Consider the following 15,142-nt stretch of genomic DNA (forward strand, 5'->3'; position numbering starts at 1 on the left):
GTATTCTGTATTATGTTAGATTACTGTAACTTTTCTATTAACATTCATGATATTCCTATATTATTGTTCTACACAGGACTTAATATAGAAAACTAGGCCTGCAATTTCCAGTTCTGGAGTTTCTGTATTACAAGCCTCAAATTGCTGTTTTGCATCCAACTGTTGGTACATGGTGCTACAAAATAAAACAATCTTTACAGACCTTTTGTATGAAATTATCTTAGCTGCAGCACATACTAAACCAGCTATGAAGGTTCATTGCCAAAACCAGATTATAAATAAATTTTAAGCCGACTATTTTCAACTCTGGAATAAATCTAATTTTATCAAATACATGCAGCATTTAATACCAAATGCTATAGACAGAAGTTAATTTATCAAAGTCTAGTATTTTAAATATATTGCTATGTGTAAAGACAATTTATTTACGCATTGAATTCAAATAGACTGCAAAATGTGAAATGTTCCGAGCCATCACTGTTGCCCTAATTGCATGCTTCAGCTACAGACTAGAGAGGATTGTACTAAATTATACAGAACATACCAGTGTTCACTGTTTAGGCTATCTATTAACTGTCAATCAAACTAATAACAGCAATTTTTTCACTAATTTTCTTGGTGCAGCTGTTTATAGAATATCCTGGGCGGGCTCATTTCAGTAGACACATAATAATACAGACATCAGAAAAAAAAAGAGCTGTATCTTTTTGTCCTCTATTCTTCATGAAGACCAAGATGTAGTGGGGGAAGGGGATCCTCTGAGTAAATCAACCAGATACTTAATCCAGCCAGCTAGAGATGATCTGATCAACAGACCCTGGTAAGAGCAGACCATCGAGCTGATAATTGTGACTTATGCTACCTTCAACTTTAAATTTAATTTTACTTGCCTCCTCTCTCCATGAGATATGCTGGATTAAAAAAAAAAAAAAATCTTTATTTATGCTGTTTCTAAACGATAGGCGAGTCACTATATATATTAAATCTCTTCAGATTTAACATTTGTATTTTAAGTTCAAACTGCACATACTTTACCCTGCTAAAACAACATTACACATTGCTATAGGGAAAAACAGATTCTCCACTGGCCTATTATTGTTCTTCTCTTTAAATAACTCTTCACTACTGCTCAGGTTTGTTCCTAGAATATAAAGACAAAGTACACACTGATACTTACTGAATCAGTTTTCTTCATAAAATAAAAGGGATAAAAAAGGTTTTCATTAGAATATGAAAAAGAAAGAAACAAAGATCTTTTGTTATAATGGGACTGCTTTTCCACAGTACTTGGATGAGGTGAAGGAGGGGAACATATCCCCTAGCTAAGGGGTCAGCACCAGGGGGAGACGAGAGCACCCCCTTAACTGGATGAACATAGCAAGTTGGAAACTGTAAGAAACCATAACTGACCCAAGATATAAAATTTACTCATTTTACAAATTACATTATTCCTTAGACACCAATGGCCACCCCCTGCCAGTAAACTCAAAGCCTGTTTCACTGCATCCAGGTTTGCAGTGGGTCAAGAGATTTAGTGGAGTTTGTTTGCATAATTTTCTATTTTTCATTCTTCTCTGCAGAGTGGCATGGCATATAGAAGTGGAACGGTATTGAAGAGCACGAGCAAACAAATGTTGTGCAGACAAGGAATTTTCACACAGAAAGAAGCAAAGAGAAGGGGCCAGGAAATTGTTCTAATCATAATTTTTTTTTTCCTATCTACATTACAATGTTTCATAAACCATGAATGAAACACAGATGACTATTTCCAACAAGAAACAGGTAACTTAATCATGCTGCTGATAAGGAATCACTACAGCACTATTTCCTTTTAAAAAGGGCATTTTTGCCACTAATCCTCGAATGGTCAGGACACAGCTCTTACTTCCAAGTCCCCACCTGCCTGCCTCATGCAACTGCTCCTGAGTGTGTCACCCCATAATTGCCTCAACTGCAAAGCTATTCTCTTAGAAACGTGTACGAATACGGATATATTGAAACTATAGTCAGACATTCAGTTAAAGATAACGAACAATAGAGCAAGCACAAAGAACTTGCCTCTGAAACAACAATATGGACACAATATGTAAAAGAAAAAGGCAACGCTGCATTACATTAGCTGCAAATATTTCTGAAAGACAAACAATTTATGTAGAGCAAAGAGCCCGCTACTCTATTGTAACATGCTCAAGAGATTGCTCATAGTTGTTCAGAAAGTTCAGAGTACAAAAGATACAAAATTACCTCAGCACTAGTTCACTGATTTCAGTATGTTTATGCTTGAAACATCAATAGAATTCATAATACAAATTAAGACAAACACAGATGAAAAGTAGTATTTGTCACACTGGCTCACAAACATGCTCAATGTGCTAGAAAAATGCCTCCTGGGGTGCAATAATTTAAAAAAAGCACTTTAAAATGTAATTTAACATTTGAAAGAATGAAGACGTCATCTACAGAGTACTACTATTGTGAGGAATCAACAGGATTTTAAAACCCTACAACTCTCAACGCACTTCTGCAATCTACGTGTACTCACAGCTCTTGCCTAAGCCTTCTTATCTTTGCTTTGGCATCTGCTAGCTCTACTGACAGGTGCTGTCTGCTTTCAGTGCGTTTCATGCCAGGAGATCCACAAGGTGATTGTGCTGCTGATGCGTGAGGTAGAAAACGGAGACAGTCCCGTTCTTCTGAGAGTTCTATGATAGTCTAAGAAATTCAAAAAAAAAAAAAAAAAAAAAAAAAGAGGAAAAAAGGCACAAAATTGCATTCAGAGCGCCATTTATATGTCAGAAACTAGTATTGTTCACTGCCTTAATAAATCAAAGACTGAAATGAAGCAAGAATAATGGAACAGTTTTGCCATAAAAGAAGTTAGAAGCCCTACATACACCTCTATACCTAAAGCAAATAGTCACAGCTATTTAACAGTACCATTTGGCTATTCTTAAACTACTCAAATTTAGACTTTTAAATCCACAAAATTATCAGTGCTTAGAATGGATTGGGTAATGAAATAGCATGAATTCCTTGACCATGACGATAAATATAAATCTCTAAAGAAACCGGTGTTCTCCAGTGAGCAGCATCATCCTTGCCAACTGAATAAAGCACCAGACCTATAGGAATATTCCTATTTCATTTTATAAATAAAGGTGTTACCCTAATACAAGGATCTCATGTGTTTTAAAGTCACTTTTCCTTTGCGTTGCAAAAAAGGATTACCACACATCCTCTCCCCTCACAGTTAAGTTTCTGTTTTGCTCTTATCAAGGCTGTGAACTGGAAAGACAGTTGCTAACTGTCAAAAGAGTATTTGGAATAATTGCGACATTAACATATCCACACTGGGTACTGAGGGGCAAATCTGGGACCACCAAGATGATTCACAACTTGCAATTTTTATTAAATACATTTCTGCTTCTCGATTCTCACACAGTACAATGATTGTGCCTCATGACAAGCTTGTAAAAACCTCCTCTCCCAGTATGAATTCTGCTCCAGTTCACTCAGAGCTGTACAATAGGATACAGTAATGTAACAGGCATCTTTCAGTGACTGGCTTGCAAACTGATGGGTTACTGATTCCTGGAAACTTGAGCTGATACAGCTTTGGATTTTCTGTTTTCAGCTACAGATGAATGCTATTTAAAGTTGTTTCAGACTCTGGTTACATGAAAAAGACCATCTGCTATTATCTGTTCTAGTTTCTCACAGTATTCAACAACTAGTATGCACACCTTAACTACCTGAAGCAACTTTTTGGCAGTAAGAAATCCTTGCTTAAATATGCTAACAGAACATACATTAAACTATTAGTTATAAAAACAGTAAACTGTGTAATTTTAAAGAAAATATTTCTTGTATTTCTCTTAAGCAACAAACCACATCCATACCTCTGAGTGCTCATCTCTCTCATCTATAAGTCTTTTTAAATGTAATGCCATATTTTTCAAGAGAGGTTCAACATATTCTTGTGTCAATACAATGACATCCATCCACTGCAGATCAAACACATTTTCCTGATTATGAGTTACCTACACAGAATGAAATGGAAGAGAAAAAACATCCTCTTTAAATTATAAGAGTAGAAAGGACACGTAAGAAAATAAAGCTGAATCTCTACTGGTATTCTCTAGACAAGGCCTGAAAAAACATTTAAACCAGATTAAATTGTATGTTATGGAACAGTTTCTTTTCTACCTGAAAGTAGTACCTTGTACTTCTGGCAAAATAAAAAGCAAAAGGTGGCTATGACATAACAGATATTACAAACCACGTAAATGGAATTTGGATTCTATTTTATAAATAAATTTGCTTATGAAGATTTCATTAAACTAAATTTACTCTAAGTCTAAGAAATTCTTGGAGTAACACACCTGCTCCCTGGTACTGCTTTAACAATGTAATCCAAAAGAGCTTGATCATGAAATATTTTGTGAATCAAGTTAAAAAAATAAAGGCCTTTTTTGCCTACTAAAAACACTAGATATACAAATCGCATTTGATTCGCTTGCTTTTGAAGAAATGCAATTAATCTTCTTACAATACGATATCCCACCTCCCAAAAAATTAAAAGCACAAGAATAACAATATACCTCTTGAATATGGGCTGCAACAGCTGCTCTAGTGTCAAAATCCAGACCTTGGATTCTTTCAATAAATTCTTCTTTTTTCTGACACTAAAAATAAAGGTATCTATTTTATATACATACATATACATAAAATCACAAGTATTTTCAGTCTTCCTTTGTATTTCTAAGAGCTAAAAATGATAAAGCTGACATTATAATGATCACACTACTAAATTATTCAATAATTTTGTGGACCAATAAATACTTGGTTTACACCACGTTGCAGTAATTATAACAACCTTCAACACTAATAAAACAACAAACAAAAAAACACTATTGAAATGGGGCAAGGAAGAGGTTTCTTAATAGCTACTTATTCAAATTTTATGACAGCGAGTTCCAGAGGTATTTTTTCAGTGTCCTCCTCTAGTACTCAAGTTGCTTATTTAAGTTGTTAAGAATATATGACTGATTCTATTTTTGCAGTTTAATGAGCTGAATGGTACAAACTTTCCTAATAAGAACAGCAGTCCACCAAAGAAGTTTCTTAAATACATGAAACAGCTTCAGTAAGATATACCAGTAAGATAGTTCTTCAGTACTTTATAATTTTCTTCCTTTCTTTACAGTATCAGGTGAATTAACAATATGAAAATTAATAAACTATTAGAAATCCTACATACACAGTTTGCCATCTTCATACAATAAAATGTAAGAGGTGTACAGTTGTAGCCATTTTAACTGTAAGAATACCCAGATTTTCAAGGAATGCAATAGTACCACTAGAGGAAGGAAGGTCAATGTTATAGACAACCTCAGGTATGAAAATAGTAAGAAAAGAGATCAGTAACACTTAAACCATTCCATACAGATGCAAACGTAATTAAACTTACCTGAACCGCACAACCAAGTAGAAGCAGGAGGAGTTTTTTTACTTCTTCAGTACCTGGCTCTAAGAAGAAAACAAGAACAAAAAAAATGGTAGGTGTAAAATGGTAATTTGAGTTTCTTCCCCCACCCCTCAGAAAACATCATGTTTACTCATTATTTTCATACAATTTATGTTAACCAAGTTTAGAAAACAAAAAGATGAAGAAACCCCCATCTTCCCAGCTTTCAACTTAGTCCTTTTTGCCATTTAACTGCCAACTTTCAGTGTTAACAAATAGCTTCGCACACAGAATAGTTTCAAATGGAAAAAACATAATCTCAGCCTTTCATAAAGCAAAACTTGAGTGACATTTTCAAAAGTGCTTTGGAGACCTACAATCAAGTTTTCAACTGCAATCTCAGGTATCTGGAGATATTTACAGAAGTGCTTAGATTATTTGCCACCCCCAAGCTGTGAAAGTTAGGTAACAAGTTCATTGAAATTATTTTATAAAGCTATATTAGATATTCATCTGTACATCTAAAAATCAAAATGTATTTCCAAATCTGGCCTTAAGCATCTTAATCTCCTAAAGAAGCTTAAAGAACTCTGTTTACAGATTAGTAAAGACGTATCTTTCTTTTTACACTCAAAACGTCCTTGTCCTGCTACTACATATATGTTATATCTAGAATATAAATGCCATAAAGCAAACGCTTTAGGGATGGCGAAATAGCTTAGGCTAGTTGGAATTAAACTCTACATGGTCATATATCATTTTGCTTTACTGAAACAGAACACTACCCATTGGGCTATCTAGGAATAAAAGGGTCCTAATAGCATCCTTTCTACAATATACTCTGGATTTCAGCCAATAGTTTATTTCATTGTTAGCTAACCAGACAAAAGCTATGCTGTCAAACATAATAATGCTGGGTCTGGCTAGAAATCTGACCTTTATTCTGCAAAACTCTACTCTGTGGCACAGCTGGTGTAACTACTACCATCACCAACAGATTCACTGGCGGTCCAAACAGCAACCACCGCAGTGAATGTCTAGCATGTACTAAGGTATGCGCAGTCATTCTTGAACCTGACCTGTTACTGAAGTCCCTTTTTTTAAAGGGCTCAGTTGGTAACCATAGATTATCTCCAATGGTCACAAGATGATTATAAGCATCTACAAGAAAACTCAACCAGAACCTTCTTTCCAAAATGGCAGTTTGCAATCTTCTACATTGGGCAGCTAAGTCTATTTTGGATGAACTCCCACATAAGAAAGATGTAACCGTTCACTTACGAGCACTTGAAAAGTTGTTCTTTGATCCACTACAGTATTTTGTAAGTGAAGTATATGCAAAATCCTTCTCAAAAAGTTACAGATATGAGGTAATTCTTATCAAATTAAAAAGAAATCAAGAAAAAACCTAAAAGGATACAGAACTCTTAATGATTTTGACTAGCTTTCAGTAAAGAGTCAAGCCTGCTGCCATAAAGCAGAGATGAAAGACAGATGCTAAGCTTCTCCACCTTCCTCATGCCTTCAGGAGTTCTTTGTGCATTGTAATATTAAGTAAAGAGCCTTTTTTCAACACTGACTCAACCTGCCTCTTTTAGGGGAAGATATGTATAAACCCAATGAACACGTAACGTTTAAATTTTTCGAAAGAGGTTTGTCAAGTAGATACGTTACAAAGAACATGAACTCAAATGGGAGATCTTTAATCATTTATACAGACTTCTTGTATCCCAAAGACTCAAGCTCTGAAGTCTTTTACATAGAAATAGAAAACATCAATTAATATGTTTCATCAGAAGTATGCTACTTGAGCTAAAGAAGAGGAATTCCACCTGGCTGCCTGTCAATCAATAAAGGTTAACCAGAATATTATAAGAGAAGGAATCCATCCCAACATCTTATATCCTACATTCATTTATCCCAATGAATTCAACATGCTTTTTTTTTTTTTTTTTTTTTTTTTTTTTTTTAAGAGCAAGCCTTGAACTCCTGTTTGGACACTTATTTGCTCACTGCTTCAGCATTTCTTGACTGGCATTTAAAAGCCTACCTGAATATCGTTTTCATGTCTCTCCCTCACATTCCCTGAAGGAACATGGCAAAACAATGAACAACCTCAGCTTCCCACTGCTACCAACCATCTTGTATGTTTTTCTTCCTTTTTCTCCATCACAAATACAGAAATAGATCATCCCCTTCCAACTTGCTGCTTGAACTTTGTCCCTACCCTATCCTATCCTTTGATCTTCCCTGCACTCCCTCTTATCCCCAACTTTCATACCCTGTGTAGCCTTCCATCCTCCCCTGGCTTGCTTCCTCAGAAATACGAGCTGGTTTTAATCTTTCCTCTTCCCCCGTTAAAGAACATTCACCTCTTCATTATCTCCCTTCTCCTTTTCCTCTGTAATTTAACTTAACATTTACAATCACAGCCTGTAGCTCTTCTCCAGTTTTCTCCTCAAACTGGCTTCCTGCCAATTAGCTCAACTGAAATGTTTCTTGATAAAGTCTCTGATGACCCATTTTTTCCCAGAGCTCAAATCCAGCATTCTATCTGCATTTTCCTTGATTAGCCAACTGCTTTTGATACAGTCAAACACGTTTTTCTTCCTGAAATCTTATCTGCCCTTGCCTTCTGCAATTTGTCGTCTTCTGGTATTTCTAATTCCTTAAGTGCAAAGGGGAAAAACTGGGAGACATTCCTGAGAAAAATCACAGCTACAGCCTAAGCTTCAGTGGACCAAACCCTAACCATTATCAGAGAACTGATTTTACTATGGGGGCGTACTATGGGGGCTCACCTTGATGCAATCAGATTTACACAGCAAGTCTCTCAAAAGGTCACTGAGGTTTGGTTTTGCTACACTTGCCCACCAAAGAAAAAAAAGCTTAAAAATCTCTGTAGGGATGAGGTCCTCTTCAAGCTGACAGAGCAAGAGCAGTCCTAACCTTCAGAGGGGAAAGATTCTGGACGGAACCCAAAAGAACAGGTCTATCTTCTGATTCAGATCAAACTCCATGATGAACACAGGCAGGAATCTGAAACATCTTCAAGAATATTGCCCGTACACAACAATTTTTTTTTAATATGTGGGCTATGCTGCAGTAAAGTTTGTATTTTCTCAGAAATCAAATTGCTCTCCCACAGGAGAGCAATACATATACCACTGAAGGTTCCAGTTGCCAAACCACAAGAGCTACACAGACTTAGCTGAGGTCCCAAAACAGGAAGAAGCTTTCTTATTAATAGGTTTTTATGTAGACACTGAATACTAAATTGTCTTTGTGGGCTTTTGTAGTGCATTTTTAATAAAATTTCATCTTAAACTACACACTATTGTAAGACGTATTTTGTCAGTATCTTAAAGAGAATAAAAAATGTCACTACAAAAACAATACTATGATCCTTTTTTTTGATCTGTGTTTCCACTAAATCTGGTATCTAGGCAAATCCATGGAGTCTTTCAAAAACCTTAAGAAAGTCTGGAATCAAAATATAAAAGCACGACGGATTCTATTATTTTGGAAAAGAAGAGACCACATTCAAAATTCTCGGTGCATACGATAGATTACAGCATCTACACATATAAAAACTTAAAAGGCTGTGACCTCAGAAGCAAAAGCAGCAATATTCAAAAGCACAAAGTAAAAATCAAAAAAATTAAATCAAGTTACCTACATAAATGGGATATATGCAGATGGGATATGGAAAGTATCAACGTTATGAACCCTGGAATTGAAAAGTGAGGTAACACAGATGGTTCTTCTTGCTCATGAGAAAAAATCTTGTCTCACATACACGGAAGCATGGCATATAAGACATCTTAAAGAAAGAAAAAAAGCCAGGGGAAGCTACACAGCCTGTTAGAGTAGTTCCTAACCTCTCTGCTGAGGTGCTAGAACATCAGAAGTAGAACACTTGGGACACATTAGACCCAAGTAAATAAATTCTGCCCAATCCATAGTGGCTCCATGCAGGCCAGGTGTATCTGCTCCGTGCTTCTGGAATTGAGAGCATGGTGCAGAGATTCCCAAGTGGCTGTGGATAGTCAGCTGGGTCCATACAGGCTAATTTTCTTGGTCTGAAAATTGCAACTTTCAGAGCTGGAAGCAGAGAAGGTGGGAGCATGGAAAAGACAGTGTCAGTTCAGGGGAGAAAGCAAGAAGGTAATTGCAATATTTTTCAGGTAACGATGCAAGAGAAGCAGGAAAGTTTTGGGGAAGGAAAAACAAGGATTAGGAGTTGGATCAAGTGAGATGCATTGAACTGCCAATTTTCTCAGGAGTGGCTTAGGTAAAGCAAGTTGAAAGCGTAGTAGCTGGGAATACATGAAACTTGTACTTTGTCATATCAGTGGCTCATTGGTTGCTGGGAAATGTACTTCATTTCAGTATAAATCCTAGGACAGCCAGCGCTGAGGTTTGGACAGAACACATTTTTGTAAAGTGTGGACCTTTGGTGTGAACAAAGAAAACATTACTCATCAGTATTAAATCACTTATTTGCTAAAAGTATTTACACAAGCTTCTGTGGAAAGGCTCAATCCTATATGAATTTTATTTCCAGTGAAGTAATACGAATTATTACACTGACATAAATTTTCATCTTAGTTAAAAATAAACTTACCAGAAAAAGGATTTTTGCCAATTATTAATACATTTGGCAAAGACATCATGATCAACTGCTGCAAATTCTCCTATAAAAGTTAATTAAAATATTATTTAAATCATATGATGTATTGAACAAAAGCAAACATCAAATACTAATCACCACTAAAGAGAAATTAGTATTACATAAGTAGTTTAAATTTTTTCAGGTCTTAATACGTACATGTTCAATACTTAATTACTTGGACTCTAAGTAAAAAAAAAAACCTTACAAGTATGAATTACTTCTACAAAAGCCTTGTTTTATTGGTTTGCAAGATCAGCTCAACATAGTAGAAACCTCTCGTGGCAATGAGCTGGCTTATGGATCTTAAGCCAACTAGATCCTGTGCCTCAGAATGTAGCAAAACTCCTTTAAATTATTAGCGTTCATATTTCTCTGACTAGCTTCTTGATAGATGTTTATTTTATTTGCTCCAAGTCGCATTTATACTACAAAAGATCAATCTCCTCTATTTCACATCCATAGTCTTGGTAGCCTCACCAAAACATGGATGTGAAAATTACAGGGTTTTTTGCTGCAGTTATGCTGGGACAATCCTAAATATAAAGGTACAAAATCCTATTTGCATAACCAGGCAGAGTTTTAGTTTGGTTAAGTCCCACACGCTCAAGCAGCAGCTTTGCCTACCTATTCTATAGATTGTATCAATGGATAGTTTCTGTCAGCCAGTAATGGCTGTAATCGGGTCAAATCCCCAGTCTAGACAGAGCCTAATTCTTCTGAAGCGGAATAGTCTTCCTCCTGTCCCCAGATGTTTATTCACAGCAGATGCCACCCTATTGGCAGCTCTGGAGTCAGGCTTTTTGTTTTTCAGTGTCAGATTCATTAATACATAAAATGTTCATGCTCAAAAGCAACACATTCCAGAACCATCACCACTTTACATCCAAAAGGCACATATTAGGTGTCATACTGCAAGCTAAAAACATAAGTCAACTCATTTTATGTCAAATTTGAAAAATTACAGTATTACGTGAAAAACACCTGTGGAAATTATTAGCTATAGCTGTACTTAAAAGTTCTCACCAGTTAATAGAAGACTTGAAAAATTGTATCTGAATTGACTAATACTAGACTGAAAAATAGGTACTCTCATTGCACACGCCTAAGACAAATTATAAGGAGGGAGAAAGTAGCTTTGACCTACTCAAACATCATGAATTTCAACCAAGCATGACTCTCGTACTTCTGAGATCTTGATAAAGACAGTTTTCAAATTAAAAAACAGATATGAAGTGCACCACAGGAAGTTTTAAATCAATAAAGAATGGATGAAATACAAGGAATGAATGGAGTACTGATAGCTGCTACAGAAGAAAATCACATACTTTAGGAAGTGGGGGCTTGGTGGCTCTTTTGTTGTTTGTTTTTTTGTAACAGCTCAAATAATTCCATGATGCTATTATAAAGCTTTTCTTACTGTGAAGCAGAGTACAAGCAGGGGTAACCAAGAAATGTGTCCTCTACGGGCTAATGACATTATCACCTCTTTTCTGACAACACCTCTACCTCGCTTCAAAGATGTCTACCACCTTTTCTGTCACACGGTGTTAACTTCATCAGTAAGCTCGGTGCAACTGCTCTCAATTTGTGTTTACTTTTGAAACGACTGCTTCTATTAAAAAGCTGAAATTGGAACCTGTGTGTCCCAAAATTCACATATTTCTTTTAACTGTTGTTTAACCTGCAAAAATAAACTAAGCCTATTTACAAAATTCTGCCTTGCTTGTACAAACTCTTAAGAGTTCATTACATTTATTTTATTAAAGACTCATGCATCATCTGTCAAATGAGGCTGACAGAGCACCCATGGGTGTCATGGAAGCTCACTGTATTAAACCTCCCGAGCCCAAAGCCACCAAAGCTTATAGGGGAATAATTTCTCCAGAATCAGCTGCTGAGAACAATTCCACACTCTTATGCTGCCAGGAAATGCCCAGGCTCAAAAGACTGGTTTGGGACCTAGTTAAGAGTTTGACGATGCTGTAAGGAAGTAAAGCAGCTTCATCGGAAAAAGAAGATGCAATTGTAATTACAGAGAAGAACAAAGATGATGCAGGAACCAAAAAACTTGTATAATCTAACGTAACATTTTAATTTTGAATGTTATATTCTATCAGTGTAGATTTTTTGACAAGTATATATATAACACTGATACAGTTATTTGCTAAATTGAGAGAATGTTTTCCACAGACGTTATAAAAACACATGGAATAAACTAGCACAGGCAAGCTCACAATAAAAAGTTTTAAGAGTTAGGATAACGTAATGCTAAAAATTAGAAATCCTGATATCCATTAGTACCTTATTCCTACTGTAATATTGCAGACATTAATCAATCTCATACCTCAATACAGTGATTATTTCCCATGTTCCGTTACTCTCAGATCTCAGGCATCCCGTTCGGAACATATACCAAGCACGATGCCTGTGTAGGCAGAGGGCTGGTGCCTCTGCCAAGGCGCACCCCAGGCTACGAGAGACCTCTCGGATCAGTTCCAAGGCATCGGTCAAGCACTAGCTTTTCTGCCTTGGGTAATTTCACAGGTGACAGGAACTAAGCTGACCCCTTCTTGAAACAGGGTTTGCTATGCTGCCTTGCTAACCCATGCACAGGCTGTGGGAAAACACCAGCTGCCAGGCTGCACTAAGTTTGAGGGGAAACAAAGACTACAGTCCATCCCTTCACACTTCTCCCCGAGCCCAATAAGCTACCACAGTGCATAAAGCTGCCTGCGTGCACGTGGGCATATCTGAGTGAACATCAGATGCAACACATGCAAAAAGCAATTTTAAATTTGAACAAGTGTTCCAGTTTGGCTACTACATGCCTTTACTCCTACTAAAATGCCAGACCTGCAATCTTTCTAAGTTCCCTCACTTGCACTATCTGAAGAGGCTGGCGTCTCACAAGACTAGAAGCCCAAGAAACTGGGGAGGGAAAGAGGGGGGAAAAAAAAAAAAGTGTATGCAGTTCCCTATAGCTTACACTTACACAGTACAAACTTGAACCATTAAAGGCCTGGTGACTGATTTTAATGTTTATTGAATAAGAATACTTTTTTATTTTAGAAAAGCTATAATAAATTATTTCTATCACAAAGGTTTGGAGCAACATCCACGATCCTCAATCATTCAAAGGTAAGCTGCCTAAGTGCACGCAATTCTGCCCTATACTGTTGCACTAGGACTGGCTGATACTGTACGGCCAAAGAAGCACGGGGAACACTTTGTATTCAAATAAAGATCAATCCTGTCAGCGTTTGTGCCTTCTGTTGCACCAGTTGTGAAACACTAATGCCTGGTCGAAAATGACCACCATCAGGAAATGGAAAAGCATATGGGTTTTAGCAGGCAGCACTTATACCCACGTGCAGTAGCTGCCAAGGAAAGAACGACGTGACGTATGCATACGCAGAAAGTGCTAGCTAGAAAGATCAACAGTGGTTGACCACTGCAGTAAGTGACAGCTGGGAATCTTCGCTGTACTTTGGAGTTTTTGAGAACGTACACTATATGTGTACGCAGGAGGAAAAGCGTACAACAGTACAGGCTCCGTCATGATGCACTCGCTCTAAGAGTAGACTTTCTCCCAGATCTGGACTCTCCGGGCAGAAAGGTGCAGGGAATTGTGGAAGGGCCCTAAAAGACACACTATAAGGGACAGTGGTGATATCTGCAGTGTCCTACTATAGCGTGTCCGTGTGTACAGCACTCTATCCAGGCCCTCCATCTAGGAGGCATAGTACCGGCTCTCACCTATTGCACAAAACATAAAAATTCAACGGCTATTTTACAGCTCTAAATTAGATAATCACTGCATTTACTATGAATTCCCATTTGATTGTTATCACCTCACTGACTTTTTCCTACTGAAAATCAAATTAATTCTAAACCAAATAAATTTTATCACATTTTTCTTACAAAGATTCCGTCAATAAGACTAAATGCACATTTAATAATCTCTCTCATAGGCACAAAACTTGCTTCAATTTGGAAAATACCAACCGATATTGCTTAACGTAATGTATGAGCAAAGATGCAGAGTATCTATTATATAAACATATCATCATTCACATACAAGTGTTTCCAGACTACTACTATACCTGTAAATTAAGTGCAATAAAAAATTTGACCAGATTTATAAACAACCAACCATCCATACAATACTAATATTAATCTTATTATTGTTACCCTTGAAGGCATAACTATAAAAGAATACTTAGAAACAATTCTAGGCAAAACATAATACAAGAAACAATTACTGACCTGATAGTAAGTTTTTATTTGTTTCACCAAAATAGACAAATTTTGAATCCTTAATGATGCATCATTGTTTACTTTTTTGTTTATCCTCTGATTAGCAGACTTTGGATTACTGGAAAAAAAAAAAAGAATAAATTAAACACACTGAACATTAATCTTTAAAGCTCTCTATGTAATAAATTATATAGTTAGTGTACCAGCGTAACAACTTCTTCTCTTGGTTACCACGCCTTTTTGGTTTTTTTCTTCCACAAGTAAATCGGGAGTTGTGGAAGTGACTGCCAAAGGCAGAAAAAAGTAACTTGAAACATCTGTGTCTGATACAGCCAGCGAGATTAGCACCCTTTTTGGCTATTAATGCAGTATGTAATTGGGAGCACCCATCACAATTACCAGCGAATGAATATAAGGAGAAAGTTTTTGTGGCTCTGCACTTCTCCCATCCCTGATGGAATACAGAAAGCAGAACACAGCTATAATGTAAATATTCCAGCACACACTGCAGACATCAGGAATCGTTCCTCCTGATGCAGACAATTATGAATAACAGAATTCAGACTGGCTACACTAACGAATGTCTATACACTGAAAAACTATACGATGCTATTGTACTGTCATGAGGCACAAAACCAGAATCTAAATTCTCACTTTTAGAACAATGAAGAATGTGAAATGTATCACACTAACACACACTAAATTATCTTAAATTTATTTACAGATGACTGAAATCTGTCAAC

General features: G+C 36.6%; 1 protein-coding gene across 3 annotated transcripts in view; it reads right to left on the reverse strand.

Annotated features, from left to right (window-relative positions):
* CCDC88A (coiled-coil domain containing 88A) overlaps window positions 1-15,142 on the reverse strand; it is a 76,316-nt gene that overhangs the window by 42,744 nt on the left and 18,430 nt on the right. For all 3 annotated transcript variants that reach the window (XM_009489301.2, XM_075707005.1, XM_075707004.1), the window contains exons 3-8: window positions 14,409-14,517; window positions 10,095-10,164; window positions 5,471-5,529; window positions 4,602-4,685; window positions 3,900-4,040; window positions 2,543-2,712 (exon numbers count right to left, since the gene is read on the reverse strand). In XM_009489301.2, the coding sequence (XP_009487576.1) occupies window positions 2,543-2,712; window positions 3,900-4,040; window positions 4,602-4,685; window positions 5,471-5,529; window positions 10,095-10,164; window positions 14,409-14,517 (633 nt within the window). The remainder of the gene's footprint in view (window positions 1-2,542; window positions 2,713-3,899; window positions 4,041-4,601; window positions 4,686-5,470; window positions 5,530-10,094; window positions 10,165-14,408; window positions 14,518-15,142) is intronic.

The sequence above is a fragment of the Pelecanus crispus genome, chromosome 3, assembly GCF_030463565.1.
Source record: "Pelecanus crispus isolate bPelCri1 chromosome 3, bPelCri1.pri, whole genome shotgun sequence".
Taxonomy (NCBI): Eukaryota; Metazoa; Chordata; class Aves; order Pelecaniformes; family Pelecanidae; genus Pelecanus; species Pelecanus crispus.